Source organism: Podarcis bocagei (assembly GCF_964188305.1).
Source record: "Podarcis bocagei genome assembly, chromosome: 7".
Taxonomy (NCBI): domain Eukaryota; kingdom Metazoa; phylum Chordata; class Lepidosauria; order Squamata; family Lacertidae; genus Podarcis; species Podarcis bocagei.
The window spans coordinates 73,749,215-73,767,395 of record NC_138132.1 but is presented as its reverse complement, the minus strand read 5'-3'; the positions used below and the strand labels follow the sequence as shown (position 1 = coordinate 73,767,395).

The following is an 18,181-nucleotide window of genomic DNA, read 5'->3' as shown; positions in this document are numbered from 1 at the left end:
TGTTAGCCGTGCTGGATGGACATGATAGAAGTTGGAGTCCAACAACGTCCTCGTCCTGCCACAAGCAAGGCAGCCCCCTTTCACTGGGACAGCCATCAACTGTCTAGCTGCCACAAGAGTATTTCTTCTTCACACTAGGAACAAAATCCTCCTCTCATGGAAATCTTTCAACCCCAGCTGGCCACTACAAGAATCCAGTAAATGGGGAATAAAGCCCAGTGTTGCTTTTCTCCTCCTCCTCCCTTTCCTGTTGTGACTTTTAAGATTGTACGCCTAAGGACTGAGACTGTCTTATCACTGGCATTTGTAAGCAGCCCCGGGGAGGGGGGGGGTTGGCTTGGCTGAACAGCAAAGTAAACATTAAAAAAAAAGCTTTCAGTAAAATAAAATAGCAAGGGACCATTGCCGCATACACCTCACTTGCTTTGCATAATTAATTATAAGTTAATCAGGAAGGGTATTTTTGTTAAGTTATTCATGACCCCAAACTAGTGCATGATTGGGTAGACGTAGGAATGCATTTCACAGGGCATGCACTGAAGTAGTTGTTCCTGCTCCACGGAGAGCTAACCGGCAGTAAGGTGAACACTACTGTTAAGATTAACTGAGAAACGGCTGCCAAATATATTTTCCCCATCTTTGGGCCTGGCAGAAGCTGCCAAAAGCTTAAAATGGATTTCCTGCAGCGACATAGGAAGCTATTTGGCCACAAATAGGGGGCTGCATCCAACATTCTCTGTCCACTAATGCAAGACCCCTTTGCACTATGGATGGCAGTTTTAAAGCTGGCACAACAAAGGAATCCAACACAAGAAGCTGTGCTGGCAGAAGCTTGTTGTGCAATCCATAGTGCAACCGTCTAGGGCAGGCATGGCCAAATTTGGCCCTCCAGCTATTTGGGGACTACAACTCCCAGCATCCCTAGCTAATAGGGCCAGTGGTCAGCGATGATGGGAATTGTAGTCCCAAAACAGCTGGAGGGGCAAGTTTGGCCATGCCTGGTCTAGATGTTTGCACTGTGGTCTAGAGGAATGTACTCATGTTTCCCACTGCACAACCGGTTATACCAGTGCAACGAGTATACCACTAAGTGACTTAAATAGAGTGCTACAGTGAACGTATTCCAGGGTTTCCACAAGTGTGGGGTTGCTAGGGCTTGCAGAGGAAGGGAAGGCACTCAGTTGGATGCCAAGGGTGGATACTACATTACTGGCAACTGAGGACTGGTTCGACCTGAAATATGAAACTCACTTTTAAATCTGTTTTTATTACTGTATATTTCTTCCTCCTCACTTTGCTCCCCTCCCCTTTAAAGAAACAACTGAAAAGACAGTGGTGGCACCCCCAGTGCGATTCACGTTATTTCATGATGCCTTCACCAAGATGAAATTAACTTAAGAAAATCTGTTCACTTTCATTTCTCCTTGCCAATGTTTTCCCATCTCCTCTCCCATCATCATCATCATCATCTGCCCCACAGTTGAGAGTTAGGATTGTCGTCTCCTTGGGGCAGGGATCTGCTTTTGCTTCCCTCTCCTCAACTTACCAGTTGAAGACAGGAAGGCTGCAGAAGCATTTGTGGTCCAAGACCTCCTGATCTCTCTAGCTTTTCCTCAAATCTTTTAAGACTCTCCTCACTCCTAACTTCTTTCCACCAAACGCAGATGATGCAAAGCTTCCTCTTTGCAGGACAACTTGACGTTATAAATCTAACACAGATTATTCTCTCTCTCAAGGAATGCTGTGGGTTCGGGAGTTTGTGAAGGGAAGGTGGGGTTTGATGTTTCGGTTGGAGAGAGTATTAATTGTAATGCTATGCTTTAGGACATAACATGTCTAAGCTCCCACTTTCATTGAGGTGCAGTATACTATTGAGACCACTGGTGAAATCAAAAAGCTTCTTAAACAAGTGGCATTTCAGCTAGGTTTATTTGTAGGTTTAATCTGATGGATGCACAATTGTCAAGCCCAATTAGTTACCAGGAAGCAGAAGCCCAGTTGAAAAAACATCAGCATTTTACTTGGGCCAGCTGGCAACCCTATCAGGAAAATAGAAGAGCTCCACAGGGATCGAAGAAGAGGCAGGCTGACATTTCCAAAGTTTTAAATGAAAATGAATCTTCAGCTAAATGCCACTACCCTGCAGTAAACTGTATTGCAAGAATGTAAGAGGAGCATGGCTGTTAGATCAGCCCAAAGGCCACCTAAAATACCACCCTGTTCTTACAATGGCCAACTGGATGCCTACATGTGAAGACCCATAGCAGGACCTGAGCAACTCTCCCCACAGCAACTCTCCCCACTTGTGATTCCAAGCAACCGGTATTCAGAAGCATGCTGCCTCCGACGGTGGAAGTAGGACATAGCCATTGTAGATGGTAGCCACTGATAGTCTTCTCTGCGAATTTGTTTAATCCACATTTAATGCCATCCTAATTGGTCAAAGGGATGCGGGTAGGGCTGTGGGTTAAACCACAGAGACTAGCCGATCAGAAGGTCGGCGGTTCAAATCCCTGCAACGGGGTGAGCTCCCGTTGCTCAGTCCCTGCTCCTGCCAACCTAGCAGTTCGAAAGCACCTCAAAATGCAAGTAGATAAATAGGTACCGCTCCGGCGGGAAGGTAAAAGGCTTTTCTGTGTGCTGCTCTGGTTTGGCAGAAGCGGCTTAGTCATGCTGGCCACATGACCCGGAAGCTGTACACTGGCTCCCTCGGCCTATAGGGCGAGATGAGCACCGCAACCCCAGAGTCGGTCACGGCTGGACCTAATGGTCAGGAGTCCCTTTACCTTTAAATTGGTCAATGCTACATGTTGTGGGAATGGAATCCATAGTTCAACTATACACTCCATGAATAAGTACTTTCTTTTCGCCTTTCCTGAATCTTCCGACATTCCAGCCTTGCTGGATGATCCCAAGTTCTAGGACCAAGAGGGAGAACTGGGGTCTATCCAATGAAGCTGAAACATCATGTAACTCCAGGAAGGCAGAAGTAAGATTATGGGCCTTCAGGGCTGTTTTTTCTTTTCTGCAAATGATGGATCAGAACTTATGTATACTTACTCCACCTCATTCCCCTCTGTGCTCACCAAATATAATTCCATCTTACCCTGTACATGGATACCTACAGCTCAGGATAATGCTAAATATATCTACTGAAGATGACTGTGACCCACAAAAATATGTCAGGTGTGGGGAGCCTCTGGTCCTCAAGAAGTTGCTGAACTATAACTCCCATAACCCCTGGCCATCGACCATACTTGCTAGGGCTGATGGGAGCTGTGGTTCAACATCTGGAGGGCCAGAGGTCCCCCGTACCTGGCTTATGCCATAGTAAATTTGCAAGTCTTTTAAATGTGCTTTTACCAGTTTTGCTGCAGCAGACCAAGACAGCCGCCCACCTGGAATATGTTTGGAAGTGAGAAGGCAGACAGAATCACTTATAACTAGTCTACGTTAAGAGATCCCGAATAGCAATGGACTGAGGGAATTCAGGCTGGGGGAGAGAAAACGGGGGAACCATACAAGACTGAAGCCAGCCCACCCAACCGAACTCAAGTGTTTCCAGATGGAAAAAGACAGTCCAACAATTAAATGCTGCATCACTTTCTGCAGTCACACATTATGGCCACAAAATAAAAGGGGTGCAAACAACTGGTTTCATGTGTAAGGCAGATTTGTGGCAGAAAACAGGACGGTAACTGGGTGCAATTCTGAGGAAGCTGACATGCATAAGTCCCATTGGACTGAATGGGATGCTAGTCAGAACTAATTTTCCCTGGCATAAAACCAATTGTATTTACTTTATGTAAGTAATATTGGAAGACACAAGATCTAGCCACCTTGGAAGAATGGCAGATGAAGGCGATGGACTATATGGAACTGGCAGAAATGACTGGCAGAATCCGAGACCAGGGAGAAGAGTCGGTGTAAGAAGATTGGAAAAAGTTTAAAGACTATTTACAGAAATATTGTAAAATTAATGAATGTTAGAATGATGTTGGATAGAAACTAAGTGGTTTATAGCTGTAATGCTACAATGGAATATGAGAAAATGGGCTATTAATAGGTAAGAATTCAATGTCACAATATTTTAAGATTGAAGACTAGGATAAAGAAAGAGGGGAGGGATTTGCTGAACCAACAAATTGAACTGGAATACAGAAAAGGGAGGTGTGAGGAGGTCCGGGAAATAAGCAAATGAAAGACAAGTTAATGAAAGATTGAATTGTTTTTAACTATTTTTATTTTGTATTTATCTTTTTTCTTTTTTTTTACTTTGTAATATTTTGAAAATCTTAATAAATATATTTTTTAAAAAATACTTTATGTAAGTAAAAATAGATGGTGGCCAAGAATCACAAGCATGGTGCAGTAGATCAGCTCCATGTTTGCATGGGATAGAATTTGAACAGGCACATGTTACAGGGCATGCTATGTCACAGAGCAGGTGGAAAGCAGGGGAACAGCCTTCTCGGTGATGGCCCCCTATTGTGGAATACTCTCCTCAGGCACCATCTCCAATGTGGCACTCCCTACAGGCAAAGACCATTTGATTCTTGACTCTGCTCCAGCAATTGTTTGCTCTTTATAATGCCTATTTAAGACTGCACTGCTGCTATTTTATTCTACCCTTTAATTTTGGTTTTATTAGTGTTTGCTGTTTCTAAAGTGCCACCTGAAAAGTCCAAGAAACTAAAGAAAGATTTAGGTCCAGCCGCTGAGCATCTATTCCACCACACACTGTGAAAATGAGCGGCTGGTGTAAACATTTTCATGAGGTCTAGCAGGGAAGTATGTTGCAGATACCACAATCTGAACTCTCCCAATAAAAATGATAAACAGGAGACTTGTAAGGGACCTAGCAAGCTGCCTTATACAGAGCCAGACCACTGGGTCCATCTAGTTAAGCACTGTCTGCAATGACTGGCAGCAGCTCCCCAGGGTTTCAGGCGGGTCTCTCTCGGCACTAACTGAAGACGTCAGGGATTGAACCTGGGACCTCCTGCATGTAAAGCAGATGCTCTAACACTTGCAGACAGCACAGGGAAGCCTCTGAGACTTTTAAAGAATACATATAGGAAATGGAGGGATTTATAACTAAGGAGGAGCACAATAAAGAGGTCCAAAGCTGTAAGGATGGTATCAGGGAAGCTAAATGAGCAGAGGCTTTTAAGGGACACTCAGAACGACAAAAAGAACTTCTCAGGCCATGGTTGGGGGAAAAGGACAAGGGAGGATAATGACAGTCGCTTAGGGATGGTGGAGTAGTGTTAAGAGTTGACAGAGAGAGGAGGAACCATTCAATTCCCTTTTTTTGGTCTTCTCCCAAAAAGGGAACAGAGTTTGATCGGGAAAAGCAGGACTAACGATGCAAGGAGGGATTTGCAACTCAGGATTGCTAAGGAGGTAGCTAGAGAACACCTAACTACTTTAAAGGAGTTCAGGTCTCCAGGGCCAGAGGAATCCTCTCCCAGGTTGCTGAAGGGGCTTGCAACAAGATTTTATTTCAGGGTACAACAGCTGTCTGGTGACTAGAAATGAATGTTGTCCCTATATATCTTCAGAAGGGGAGGAAAGGGGGGGGTTAAATCTGGGAAGCTAGAGAAAAATCAACTCAACGTCAATAACAGGCAAAATTCTAGGACAGATTACACTGTCTGTACGTGAGCAACTAGAAAAGAATGGATTACCGGGAGCCAGGGAAAGCTTTATAAAGACTGAGTTGCGCCAAATTAACCTTATCTTTTTTCCCTTCCTTTTTTTTTTTTTTGGATAGAGTTACTAAGGTTTATAGATAAGGAGAAGGCTAAGGACAGTAGTTTATCTTGATTTCAGTGAAGGATTTCACAAGGTCTTCCATGACATCCTTGATGATATACTAACAATACTACTGTTAGGTGGATCCCAATGAGTGATCATGAATAGTTCTGAATCAATCTGTCAAGAGTACCAACGGAACTCTAGGTTGTACCCAACATTACCCCTACTCAGAACAGACCCATTAAAATTAATGGATGTAGCTAACTTACTCCAGGATGGACCTCAATAGAGATTAAAATGTAAAAACCTGCATTTAGATATGAAGAATCTGTGGGACATCTATCAGGTAAAAGAGCTCTGGAAGGGCAGTCATACATGTGAATAGGATCTAGGGGCATCTAAGGTCAAAAGTGAAAAACACAAGCCAGCAATGTGCAATCCAAAGCAGCTTAATGCAATCTCAGATTGCAGAAGTGGTATCCATGTCACAATCAGTAACAGTCCAGACAGCATCTGTAGTACTACTGTATCAAGAAAAAGAAAAAGAAAAAAGCCAGAATGGTGAGGGGGCCTGGAAACTATGAAGGACAGTTGAGGAGAGCTGGGGTACTTAGCCTGGTGAAGTTGGAAAAAATATCTGAAGGGCTTTCACACTGAGGATGGGAGAGACTTGGTTTCTCTGTTGCTCTGAGGAGTCAAATGCTTAGGTCTGCTGAAGTGACCCTGTTACAGGTGCCACATGAGATCCATTCCACACTTGGAAGAAATCCACCTTTCAGTGTGGCAGCACCCAAACTTCGGAATTCCTTGCCTATTGACATCAGACAGGCACCTTCCCAGTACTTTTTGGCTCCTGCTTAAAACATTCTTATTTAGACAAGCCTATCCAAACATGGAGAAGTTTTATGTGTGTTTATCACATTTTAGTGCCTGTTGGTTTTAGTCATATTTTGAATGCTTTTAAGTACAGTGGGACCTCAGTTTTCGAATGTCTCAGCTGACGAAAATTTCGGTTAACGAATGCCACAAACCCGGAAGTAAATGCTTTGGTTTTCAAACACGCCTCGGAAGTTGAACATGCCACGCAGCTTCCGCTGAGTGTAAGATTCTGTCAGCTGTCGAGTTTTCGGTTTTCGAACGTTTCAGAACGGTCTTCCGGAATGGATTACGTTCAAAACCTGAGATACCACTGTACTTGCTTTCAACTGTTTTTAATTACTGAGAATGTTGATGCTTTACTTTATATTTTTGCAAACTGCTTAGATATGCTGGGAAGCATATCTTGGCTTAAAAGTTAGGAGAAATTTCTTAATGGGATGAGCGGTACAATGATAGGAACAGACCACCATGGAAAGGGGAGGCTCTCAACCAGAAGCATTTGAGCTGAGGATGGATGATGAACCTGCCAGAGATGCTATAGCTGCAGGGAGTTGGAAGAGAAGATCACTTAGGTCCCTTCTTGCTAGCAGGTGTTCTTCACTTCTCTCTCGACAGGAGCTGAAGCACAGAAGTTACCCCACATAAGAGGAAGCTACCTTTTCCAGGTCTGTGTAACTGTCCCATCTAGCCTTGCATTACCTAGTTTGGGTGTGGGGAGCCTTTGACCTTCCAGGTGTTGCTGAACTGCAAGGCTGCTTCAGCCCAAGCAGACATGGCCAGAGACCAGAGATGATGGGAGACTGTAGTCCAGCAACATCCGGAGGGTCAAAAGTTCCCCACACCTGGTCAAATTTGTCTGGCAATGGCTCTCCAGCATCTCTAGATCATGAAGGGTGTTTGCTCATCACCTGGCACCCAAACCTTTCAACAGGAGATGCATGCAGTCTACTATAGAGATGTGGGTTTCATGCCTGAACTGCCTGGGCTGAGTGTGGAGAAGGGGAGAAACAGAGTTCATGGCAGAAGCGAGATTTGAAATAGGGTACTTCCCATACTCCCCTAACACTGGGAACCTCAGAATCCTGACCACCAGGTTTTGTGCTGGTGCAGAACACAAAGCTCTGGCTTAAGTGCTTTGGAAGCAATGTAATTGGCCCAGCTCTTCCCCCACTTCTGTAACCGAAGGAGGTTGTGATGATCCATCACCACCATCACTTGTTAAGATTAGCATCTACCAGAGAGAAAGTATGCAGATTGGGGGGGGGGTGTTGTTGCTGAAGCCCATCCCCTTTTAAAGGAGACCTGCCAGATCATCTCTACTGGCCCTTTGAAAGAGAGCAACAATTACTTTACTGGGTTTTGAATTATAAGCTGCTGGGGGTATGAAGTGATATGGTCTTCTTTAATTTTACTCCTTTGTTTTGATTCTGCATTGCATTTTATCACTTTGTTAGCCATCTTCTGGCCCAAGGATTGCCCTCTAAGCAGGAGGATGAAAAAGCCTGAAACACTGATGCAGCCGAGATCACACAATGGATCAGGAAGTCCCTATGATTAACGTACGTGTACGTACGTGTGTGTGTGTGTGTGTGTGTGTGTGTGTGTGTCTAACATAGGAAGCTGCCTTATACTAAGTCCATCTAGCTCAATATTGCCTACATTGACTGTCAGCATCTCTCCAGGCAGGGGTCTCTCCCAGAGCTACCTAAAAATGGCTGGTATTGAATGTGGGACTTCTTGTATGCAAAGCAGATGCACTACCAGTGAGCTGTGGCCATTCCTCAATTCAAGAAGTCTCCTGCAGCATCCCACCTCTCCCTCCTGCCATGTGCAATTTGGGAAAATCAGCCTCTTACAAAGGCAATGGTTAGAATTACAGGATAAAGTGAGTGAAATGCCTTGAACACTTGAACTCGCCATATAAACTGCAGTAGTATGGTGAAGTACAAAGTGCTACCCTTCCATCGTCATCAACAGCGCTCAAGGGGGCTTACACATAATTATTTTTGCACAGATACTGTCAGGGCACACTGAAGCCAACCAGAATGGGCCACACTGCTGGAAATGCACATTCAGTACATAACAAAGTAACTTTAACCCATTTAAACTAGCTTACCGCAGTGTGCACGCACATGAATATGTGTGAGAGACTTACATATAAGTAATTTAAAAAGCATTATTTCCAACCCAAGTTGAAAACCGTTTTCCAAGAGCTAAAGTTATGGCCAATCATGTTATTTTAAGATTTTGGTGGCTGGGTCTGAGAAAGAGGGAGATAAAAAAAAATCCCTACAACAAACTTTTAAAAATAATTAATCAGCTAATCTTTCATGTTCTGAATTTTAAGGGGGGTGGGAATCTAGCCTAAAAGTTTCCCCAATTACAGAGATCCCATTCAGCCAAATGGTTTATGAAGCACTTCTAATATAGCTGAAAAACCAAATCCATGGGCATAACCTAATTCAACTGTCTTTTACGCACAGTGATGCTATACATCAAGTATTTTAAGCAAACGCTTCATGGCTGGGCAGTGTTAGAAAGGTTACGGAGGGTGAAATCAATATTGCTTTTTAAAATCAGAAAGGGAACTCACTGACTGCAAAATTTAAAATCAGCAGACTGATCAACTAAAGCTTTTGATTCACCTGTGCAGGACAGTTTAAAGTGATGGAGTTAAGTCTGCGATTCTTGTTTTTGTGGTGCTGATTTGGTTCTGGAGGAAATGACGAGCAACGGAGATACCTCGCCTTCTTACCAAAGACTCATAAAGCTATGTTTTACTACATTTTAAGTTCTTACACACAGAAGCTCCTTCAGCCTCTCAAGAAGAAACATGTACTGGTGTTATAGTAGCATGGAAGCTTCACTAAAAGCTGCTCAACTCCATGGAATGGTACACCCAGTGTGGTGCGTTGGCCAGAGTTGGAGCAGCACCTAGGAGACTGTTCAGATCCCCACTCAGCCATGAAGCTCACTGGTTGACTTTTGAGCCAGTCACTGTCTCTCAGCATAACCTACCTCACATGGCTGTTGTGAGGATAACAGGAGGAGGAAGAGAAGTATGTATGCCACCTTCAGCTCCTCGGAGGACGGGTGGGATCCAAAGGCAATAATAAAAATAAATGCTTAATAGGTTAAGTGCTACCTGCTATGCTCTTGTCACATGACCATCTGCTGCAATGAGAAATGGGCTTTGTGTGTATCAGTGCTAATGGGCTGCAGAACTGAATCCCTCAGCAATAGCTTTCGCTAAGGGTGTTCTGTCTGGGTTGCTAACTCCATAAGCTGCTCTGGCAGGATTTGGGTGAGCCTTGCTCACCCATAGCCCTTTCCAGCAGGGATGGGAACTTCTGGCCCCACAGCCGGCTCTTTATCCCAGACTACTCCCCATGCTGGCTGAGTCAAGTTGGAAGTCCAACAACATTTGGAGGGCCACTGGTTTCCCCAACCCCACCTTGAAGCTTCGTCAACAACTGCCTTTTACCATTTCCTCCTATCCATCCAAATATGCTTCAGATTGTTCGTGTTCAAACAGGCTGCGCCATCTTCCAGTGTAGGAACTGTCCTATACAGTGGTACCTCAGGTTACATACGGTTCAGGCTACAGACTCTACTAACCCAGAAATAGTACCTCGGGTTAAGAACTTTGTTTCAGGATGAGAACAGAAACCGTGCTCCGGTGGCGCGGCGGCAGCAGGAGGCCCCATTAGCTAAAGTGGTGCTTCAGGTTAAGAACAGTTTTAGGTTAAGAACGGACCTCCGGAACGAATTAAGTACTTAACCCGAGGTATCACTGTATTAAAATCAGATTGCTGGTCTATGTAGCCCAGCACTTGGGAATCCTCCTGACAGGGAATTGCTCTCTGTGGGGTCTTTCCCATATCTCCAGCTCAAGATCCTTTCACTAGAAAGATACCAAAGATCAAATCTGGTACCTTCTGCAGTAAAGCGTGTGGTCTACCACTGAGCTATGGCCACTCTTCATCCTCCCAAGTACATATGGAGATGCCTACATTTCCACACCTTCTCAAAAGAGGAACAGGGAGCAGCCCTGCATGTATGACTGTGCATCGTGCATCTCAGCCAAAACAACGACTATCTTCAATTTCCTTTAAACACCAAATGGGGTTCATTCCCCACCCCTGCCCGTTTTCCCTATAAAGGGTAGAAAAAAGTTGTTGTTTTTTAAACATACATGTTGCCATTCTAAGCAGCTGTTTCTTTTTCTTTTTTTACCTTGGTTTCCTGATGTAAGTCGCTGTAGCGCTTTTTTCTGCCTGGTTGGGATGGCTGCTTCCTTGACTGACCAGATGGACTGGAGGGGTGGGTGGGAGGTGGGGGGGAAGATGGGTAGCAGAAGCCTTTCCACAAACGTCCACCGTGTACCCTAGTTTCCATGCTCTGCTAGGGCAGGGAGACCCCCTTCTGGTGCCGAGACACGGACCTGTTTCCACACACCATGGAGGCGCAGACACAAAACGTTTGCCCATTTATACACAGAGGAGCTGCTCTTTTCAGACACGGAAGGCTGGAAGGAGAAGCCCTCACCTACCTGAAAATGAGCAGAACTTGGGGAAGCAGGAGTTGCTGGAACTCCAACTCCCATCATCCTTTGGCTACTGGCTGATGGGAGTTAAAGTCCAGTAATGGCTGGAGGGCCACAGGTTCCCCATTCATGAGCTACAGCTTCTGGATAACGGTTCCCCATCCACACTTCTTTTGAGATACCCCACACAACTTGCCCATCTTAAGATGGGCTCTCCCATCTAAAAAGCAGAGCTCCTCAGTAGCCATTCTTCTCTGCCCAAGTATCCTGCAGGAACTATTTTATTAGAATAATTCATCTCATTTCCCCCACCCCACCAGGCCAAACATAGATCTGCCCCCAAAATGACAGCGGGTGGGAGTGGGGGGTAGAGAACTGGTAATTTATAGTGAGTGGAAGATTGCTCTTGCCTTCTCAACTGCAATCCAAAGGAGGACTGCCTTCTGAACAAGAGGTCAGAGCCCCTAAAAACTTTTTGGTGCCTTTCATAGACCCTTAGGGCCCCAAATGCAACTGACTGCTCCACTTCCCCCACCCCACCCCATCGCAAGGAGTGCTTGGTGGCCACAGTTCTGCCTCTCAATGCAGCGCTGAACTAAGAAAAAAGCAACTCCAGGAGCGTGGACAGGGGGCCAATTGTATTTCTTTTTTAATTGTTATGTTCTCAGTACAACAAATCATTTTAACAAGAAAGGCAACCATCACATAGATCCTCAAAATGTCTATGGTCTTCCCCATTTTCTAATAGAATCGCTAGTGCCCCACTGAGATGGTCACCACCTCAGGAAAAAAGTATATTTAAAACAAAAACCAGCCCAACCATATGAGGTATGTTATGGGACCAGTCCTTTTTCGTAGTGCTTCTCGGGTGCTAATTCTCACTGAGGTCTTGACTGTGTCTGGACAGTATTAACGGAGGCTTGTTGGCATGAGGTTTGAATGATGGAGTGGTCCCCCTCCCCAAATCCCTGCACACGGAATGCCAAGAAGGGGCACTAATCTCACCTTCTCCAAAACCAGCTACATTTCCATGTACAGGGCAGGAATGGGGAAACTGTGGCTCTCCCGATGTTGGTTGGATCACAACTCCTATCACTCTTTTGTGATGCCATAAAGTTTCCCATCCCTGGCTAATTTGGGACAATTTAATTTGGGGGGCAGATCACCAACATGGGGAATGATAGTAGTAAGATTGTGTGTGATGTGGAGAAAAAACAAGGATACAGAAATATTCGTCTCTTCTGTCACAGCACTAGCACTCAGGTCACCCACTGAAACTGAGTAGCAGCAGAAGTAAGACAGGTAGAAGAAAAAGCACATCTTTCAAGCAATGCATAATTTACTTGGGGGTGTGACAACCGGCAGTGACTCAGGTGGCCAAGAAGAGCAAATTCATGGAGGATTTGTCTGCCATTAGCCATGATGGTTAAAGAGAGACACTCAACTGTTCAGAACCAGTATTACCTCTAGTGGGACATGCCCAGCTTGTGATCTGGAGCCATCTAGGCACCATGGCAGACAAAGCGTGGTGCTTGATGGACCCGTGGTCCATTAAATGGATTATATTCCATCAATGGATTCTGCATCCCCCACCTCCCAGCTTACAGTAGAAGGGCCCAGACACAGTTCTGCAACCTCAGTGAGAACTATACCTACATGAGAAGCTCAAGGGCTACAGGCTCCCAGTTCAATCCCCACCACAGTCCTTCCAAGTTTCCTCAAGCCCTGGCACATACAGCATTACTGGTGATGGGGAAATCCTTTTATAAAACGAGACACCCCCTAAATGAAAAGCTCCAGGTGTGGTGTATGCGGCCCCCAAAGAGAAACGTGGCAATGCAGGTTTAAGGAAAGCCTGAAACAAAATGAAAACCGTAACTACTGGGAGCTGTAGGCTCTCAGGTTTAATGGTCTCCCACCAGTTAACACACGCACACAGAGCTGATAACTCTGCCCAAAAACATGTGGATTAATGGACCCCCTGATGTCTCCCTCAAGTCTTCTGACAATCACTTTAACGATATAAAGCAAGACTAGGAGACGAAATGAGGACCTGTTACTGCTAGACTGTTCTCTGTACTGACCTTGTGGGTATTTGGTTATCAATATCCTCTAAACTCAGCAGCCTGGGACCAGCTTTATGCTAGTTTTTAAACATCTACTTCTGGATGCCATCTTCTTTTAACCTATTTGAGCCTTCTGAGAGTGTAAACAGTGCTGTCCCTCCTGGCCAATCCCTTTCATTACTTCCTATTCAAGCTCCAGAGAAAAAGGAAGTAGCAGGAACTACTGGCCCCAGGTTTCAAGCGAGGCAGACTTTCCTGGCTGTCATCAGCTGCTAAGGCACCTGGAAAGGTTACTTTTAAATACCACTTCTCAAAAGATGTGAATTTCATATCTGGTATTAGAAAGGTTCCAGGGCTGCTACATCCTAAACCGTTGGCTGGTAATGAACTCATTAAACCCCCTTTATTTCCAAAGTGTATGCAGTTTTCCTGTTTTTGTTTTTAAAATTCGGCCAGGTAATATCTGAGATGAAGGGGGAACCCCATTAGACCAAACACACCTTTGAAAGCGTGTCATTCTTGTTACAAATGCCATTAGTTAATCCTAGGAAAGGAGCAGGCATGCTTTTGCTTAAGCAGGGGTAATTCCCCCCCCCCAAGGTTGACAAAAACACCACCCCAGTAAATCCAGGATACCAATGGATCCTGAACACTTTGAGATGCACCAGAAAGAACATCTAAGTCTATATGCTAGAGTTGAATATGGATGAGTGTACTGAAGAGTTGCAGGACCTGCATTTTAGCTGCTCTGAAAGGGGTGGTGACACCTAATCACACACCTCCGTCTTGGTCAAGGTACAGGCTGGTCTACTTTTATAGTTCTTACCTGCTTCCTTGCCTGAACTGTCGTCCACAGCCAGTTCATTGCAAAGAGCAAATCTTTGCCAGGCCATGTGGGAAAGGTGCCAGACCCTCACACTGTTTCTAAGGATGCATTCACACCACTCGTTGTACTGCTCCAATCCATTCACAGTAGGGTTCACACATCCAATGGGAGGTATATTTTAAACCTGTTAGTGCAGGACAGATGCTACACTAGCTCTGATCATCCTGGGGGAACCCACATTGAACTGAATTATTCTAGGACAAAATGCTTCTACTTTAGCTCTCTCTGAAGGACAATGTCCAAAGTGCTTTTTCCAGTACAACTGGGGGGGGGGGGAGAGAAGATGCTTAGCATCTGAGCAGTTCTATATATATATTGTAAAGAAGATTTTGTAGTTGTGGTCTCTGGCAGTCAGTGGCTGAGCTACCCCTGATGTCACAGAGAGGTGGGAAAGGCAGAAGGGTCAACAGGAGCCTGGGGGTCAGGGCTGGCCAAAGGGGGCAGGGGGATTCGGGGAGATGGGAATGGTTTTGAGGGAAAGTCTGGGAGAGGACAGAAAACTAAGAGGGAGAATGGCCAGAAAGGAAAGCAGCTGTGTACGGTCAGGAATTGGGATATCAAGCCAAAACCTTCAGCTGTCAGGTTCCTAGTGAATTTCATGACTATAGAGCTATTGCCGTTTGAGTAGCCAGTTATGGGGGGCAACCCAACATAGTCATCCAGAGCACAGAAGTGCAAATCACATCCCAAGAAAGTGTCAAATCTCCTCTACCGCATGCACCACTACTTAATGGACCAGGGGTTGGAGGGTAAAGAGAGCATTTAAAGGGATGTGGTAAGAGCCCTTCAATCATGTGAAGCACCTGCCTAGAACTGGAAAAATACCAAGACCTTGCCACAGTCAAGTAGCAGCATATTCCTTATGCAAACGTGCGAAGAACAGCTTTCGGAAAGGTGAACAGCAGGGTTTTGAAAGGGGCATTCCACAGGGATACAGTTCTTTGTCTTTCCTAAGCAGGTCATTGTACATCTGATCGTATGTTGTTTTGAAATCATAAACGTTTGGCTTGTCCGGCGCTGGTCCTGGAAGTTTCACATGAGTCCCCGTCCCAAAGGATCGAACAATGAAGCCACGCTTACTGAAAGACAAAAAGGGGAAAAAAGAGGGAAGCTTAATTATTCTGGATGGATTCATGTTTACATGCCAAAACAATACGTAGTAAATAGCATCTACACAACCCTCTGGAATCCAACAGGTGCCTAGTATTTTGATGCTTAGGAAGCTACTGAAGATATATTTGTTAAATAAGCCTTTCCCTGAATCACTTATGGAATATTAACTGCACAAATTTAAGAATTAGTTTTATTGTTTAAGTGTCTGCATCTTTTGTGCTTTACCTCATTTTATCTTATTATGCACTGATTCAATAGCTTCTGGCTATGACGCAATTTATAAATCTGAAAGATAAATAAGAGAAACTCTGGAAAATACTGAGGTTACTGCACCACTGGAAAGTTTAATTCACAGGTTCATTCTACATTTGAAGTGCTCCAGCCCACTTTTAATGGTCCCAGGGCGGGTTACAAAATTGTCACCATTGAAAATCAAGTATAATTTTACATTGATAACATAAAATAAGACCACAACCCACCAATGACAGAAGGAAAACAGCAGGACAGGGCAATAACCAAAGGCCTGGGCACAGAGGTGCACTTACTGCAAAGAAAGCATACAGAGATGGAGCAAGACGCACATCAGAAAGGAGGTCATTCCACAATCTGAGAGCCCGCCTCAGAGAAGACCCTCTCAAGCATCACCACTTTTTGATCGCTTACGGCAGAATAAGCAATCTAGAAGTCTGTGCTGGTTATTCAGGTTCTGAATATGACAGCTTCTGATTTTGCTGCTTATTCCCAACATAATCAGCTATTTTTAACTTTGTTGCTCTCATAAGAGCAAGCAAGACAAGAATTTCACTCAATGAGAGAGAAAATGGCACAAGTAGAGATCTTGTGTAACTTTTCTATGGCTTCACATACTTTTTTAAAAAAAATACTCTTAATCACAGCTCTTTCAGAAGACTGGCCGATTTTAAAGCACTCCTCAATTAAGCCATTAAGCAGAAAGCAATTCTGACCCTCAAAGACAAGTCTTCCTCAAGGGCCTGGATCTGCCATTTCAGAAAGAACATGTGGCGTTTCAAAAGAGAACCCAGCAATCTCCGAAATAAAGTCAGCTGTGCAGTGAATGCCAAGCACTATTTTTAGTTACTTTTCTCCTTCTACATGAGCAAACTGGATTGCAGAAGTACCAGCACAGAACATTTCCCTATTGCAGATCATGCCGGGGGGGGGGGGGCACTTTAAACAAGAGACCCACTTGTTTAAATGAACAGAAGGCTGTTTTTTCCACCAGGGAACAAAACGAAAGAATTTCTCTCCCTAAAAATATTTCGGCCATTCGGAAGCTAGCAGCTTGTCAACTTGGTTGGGAAGCGGATGTAGAGCCACGTAAGGGAATGAGAGGGAAAGAATTATGGTTGATGCAGGGTGTGGATGCTCCTATTATTACTGTATCTTCATTCTGAACCACAATGTTCTTTCATGCACACGTATCAACAAATCCATTTCTCATGAGCAAGTCCTCACTGCCTTCTAGTGACCACGACACCTCAGCACCACAGATCTCTCCTTTTGCATTCTACGCAGTTAACTACTTTGAGAGGCGTTTTTGTCTCTTACTCCCACAGGTCTCATTTCAACTGTATTTTGAAGCATGATGCTCTTTGAAGCAGCCTGGGAGGATCAACCCCCCCCCCCCATTTCTTGCTTACCCCATATCCTACAAAAATAAGGCAAGAATCAAGCCCCCTTTGTATGCCAAGAAGAAGGGGAACTAGAAGCAGTCAAAAATAATGGCTGACTAGAAACACTTCTGGACTGCTATGTGACATAGAACTCCATGTGCATTGCTGCCTAGATAGTTGTTGTCAGCAAAAGGGGTGGGTGTCAGAAGATAGTAAAGTAAAACAGAACAGCCTACTTTATTATCTAGCTGCTACTTGGTTAGGAAGTCAAGTGTTCCGCTTGGTTTACCAGCCAGTCATTATTTAGCGTTACCACCAATTCCTTCCCCCACATTCTGCAGTATGCAGATAGGGAAAGAGGCACAGGGCTATATCCAAATTTCACTCAGAGCAGACCCACTGGACTTCCTGTGTTAGCCATGCCTATTCATTTCAATGGGTCTACTCCGAGTAGGGCTAACAGAGGGTACAAGCCAGGGTCTTCTCTTATCCTGTACTGGGAACTAGACCTCTAGATAGGAATCTGTGGAATGGTGGGTGTTCTGTTCACCAGTAGGCCGGGACCAATCCTGGCGAGCCACTAGGCGGGTCCTTGGCCTTAGATCATGAATATATTTCTGATTCAGTGATATTCTCAGTGTTGGGAAAATCTAAATGACAACCAGAAAGCGAGCTTTCCCACAATCCAAAAACCAGATCATGGGTTCCCAGAATTTCTAAGGTGCTTGTTATAAGTCACAATAAGATGGTGGTTACAGGCCAAGCAACTTTAGGCGAAAAATTAGGAAAGGGCACTAGACTTACTGCATCTGGTTTGTCTCCATAGCCTTGCCATTCCAGAATCTCTGCTTTGACCTCCCAGCCTTGCTACATTAATTTCAAACCTGCATTTAAGCATCTCTGTAATTTTTTAATGGGGGGAGCGGGAATGCCACAAGACCAGCTGCTTGCTCACAAGTAGTTCAACCAGTAATCAGCAAGGGGGCATAAGGGCCAAGCTGAAAAGAGGCTCCCAGCTCCTCCTCTTGATCTATAAGCCTCAGGGGGAATTAGGGAAAGGAGGAAGCGGAGAGTCCTGAAGAAGGTGGAGGCTTAATCTTGAGGGAGGATAAAATAGGTTAGGCTATCTCTCTTCACGCACTCAATGAGACATAGAGAAAGGAAGGACCAGCTGCTCTAAGTCAGGGGTGGGAAATCTCAGGCCAGGGGGCAGAATGTGGCCCTCAAGGCCTCTGGTCCAAGGAACTCTCCTTAGACCACACACCCTCATTGGCCCTGCTTCACCCCCCTCCTGTTT

General features: G+C 44.8%; 1 protein-coding gene across 1 annotated transcript in view; it reads right to left on the bottom strand.

Annotated features, from left to right (window-relative positions):
* The window catches only part of SSU72 (SSU72 homolog, RNA polymerase II CTD phosphatase), a 49,788-nt gene that overhangs the window by 13,739 nt on the left and 17,868 nt on the right, over nucleotides 1-18,181 (bottom strand). Inside the window, exon 2 of the mRNA XM_081201746.1 lies at nucleotides 15,073-15,216. Within this exon, the coding sequence (XP_081057872.1) occupies nucleotides 15,073-15,216 (144 nt within the window). The remainder of the gene's footprint in view (nucleotides 1-15,072; nucleotides 15,217-18,181) is intronic.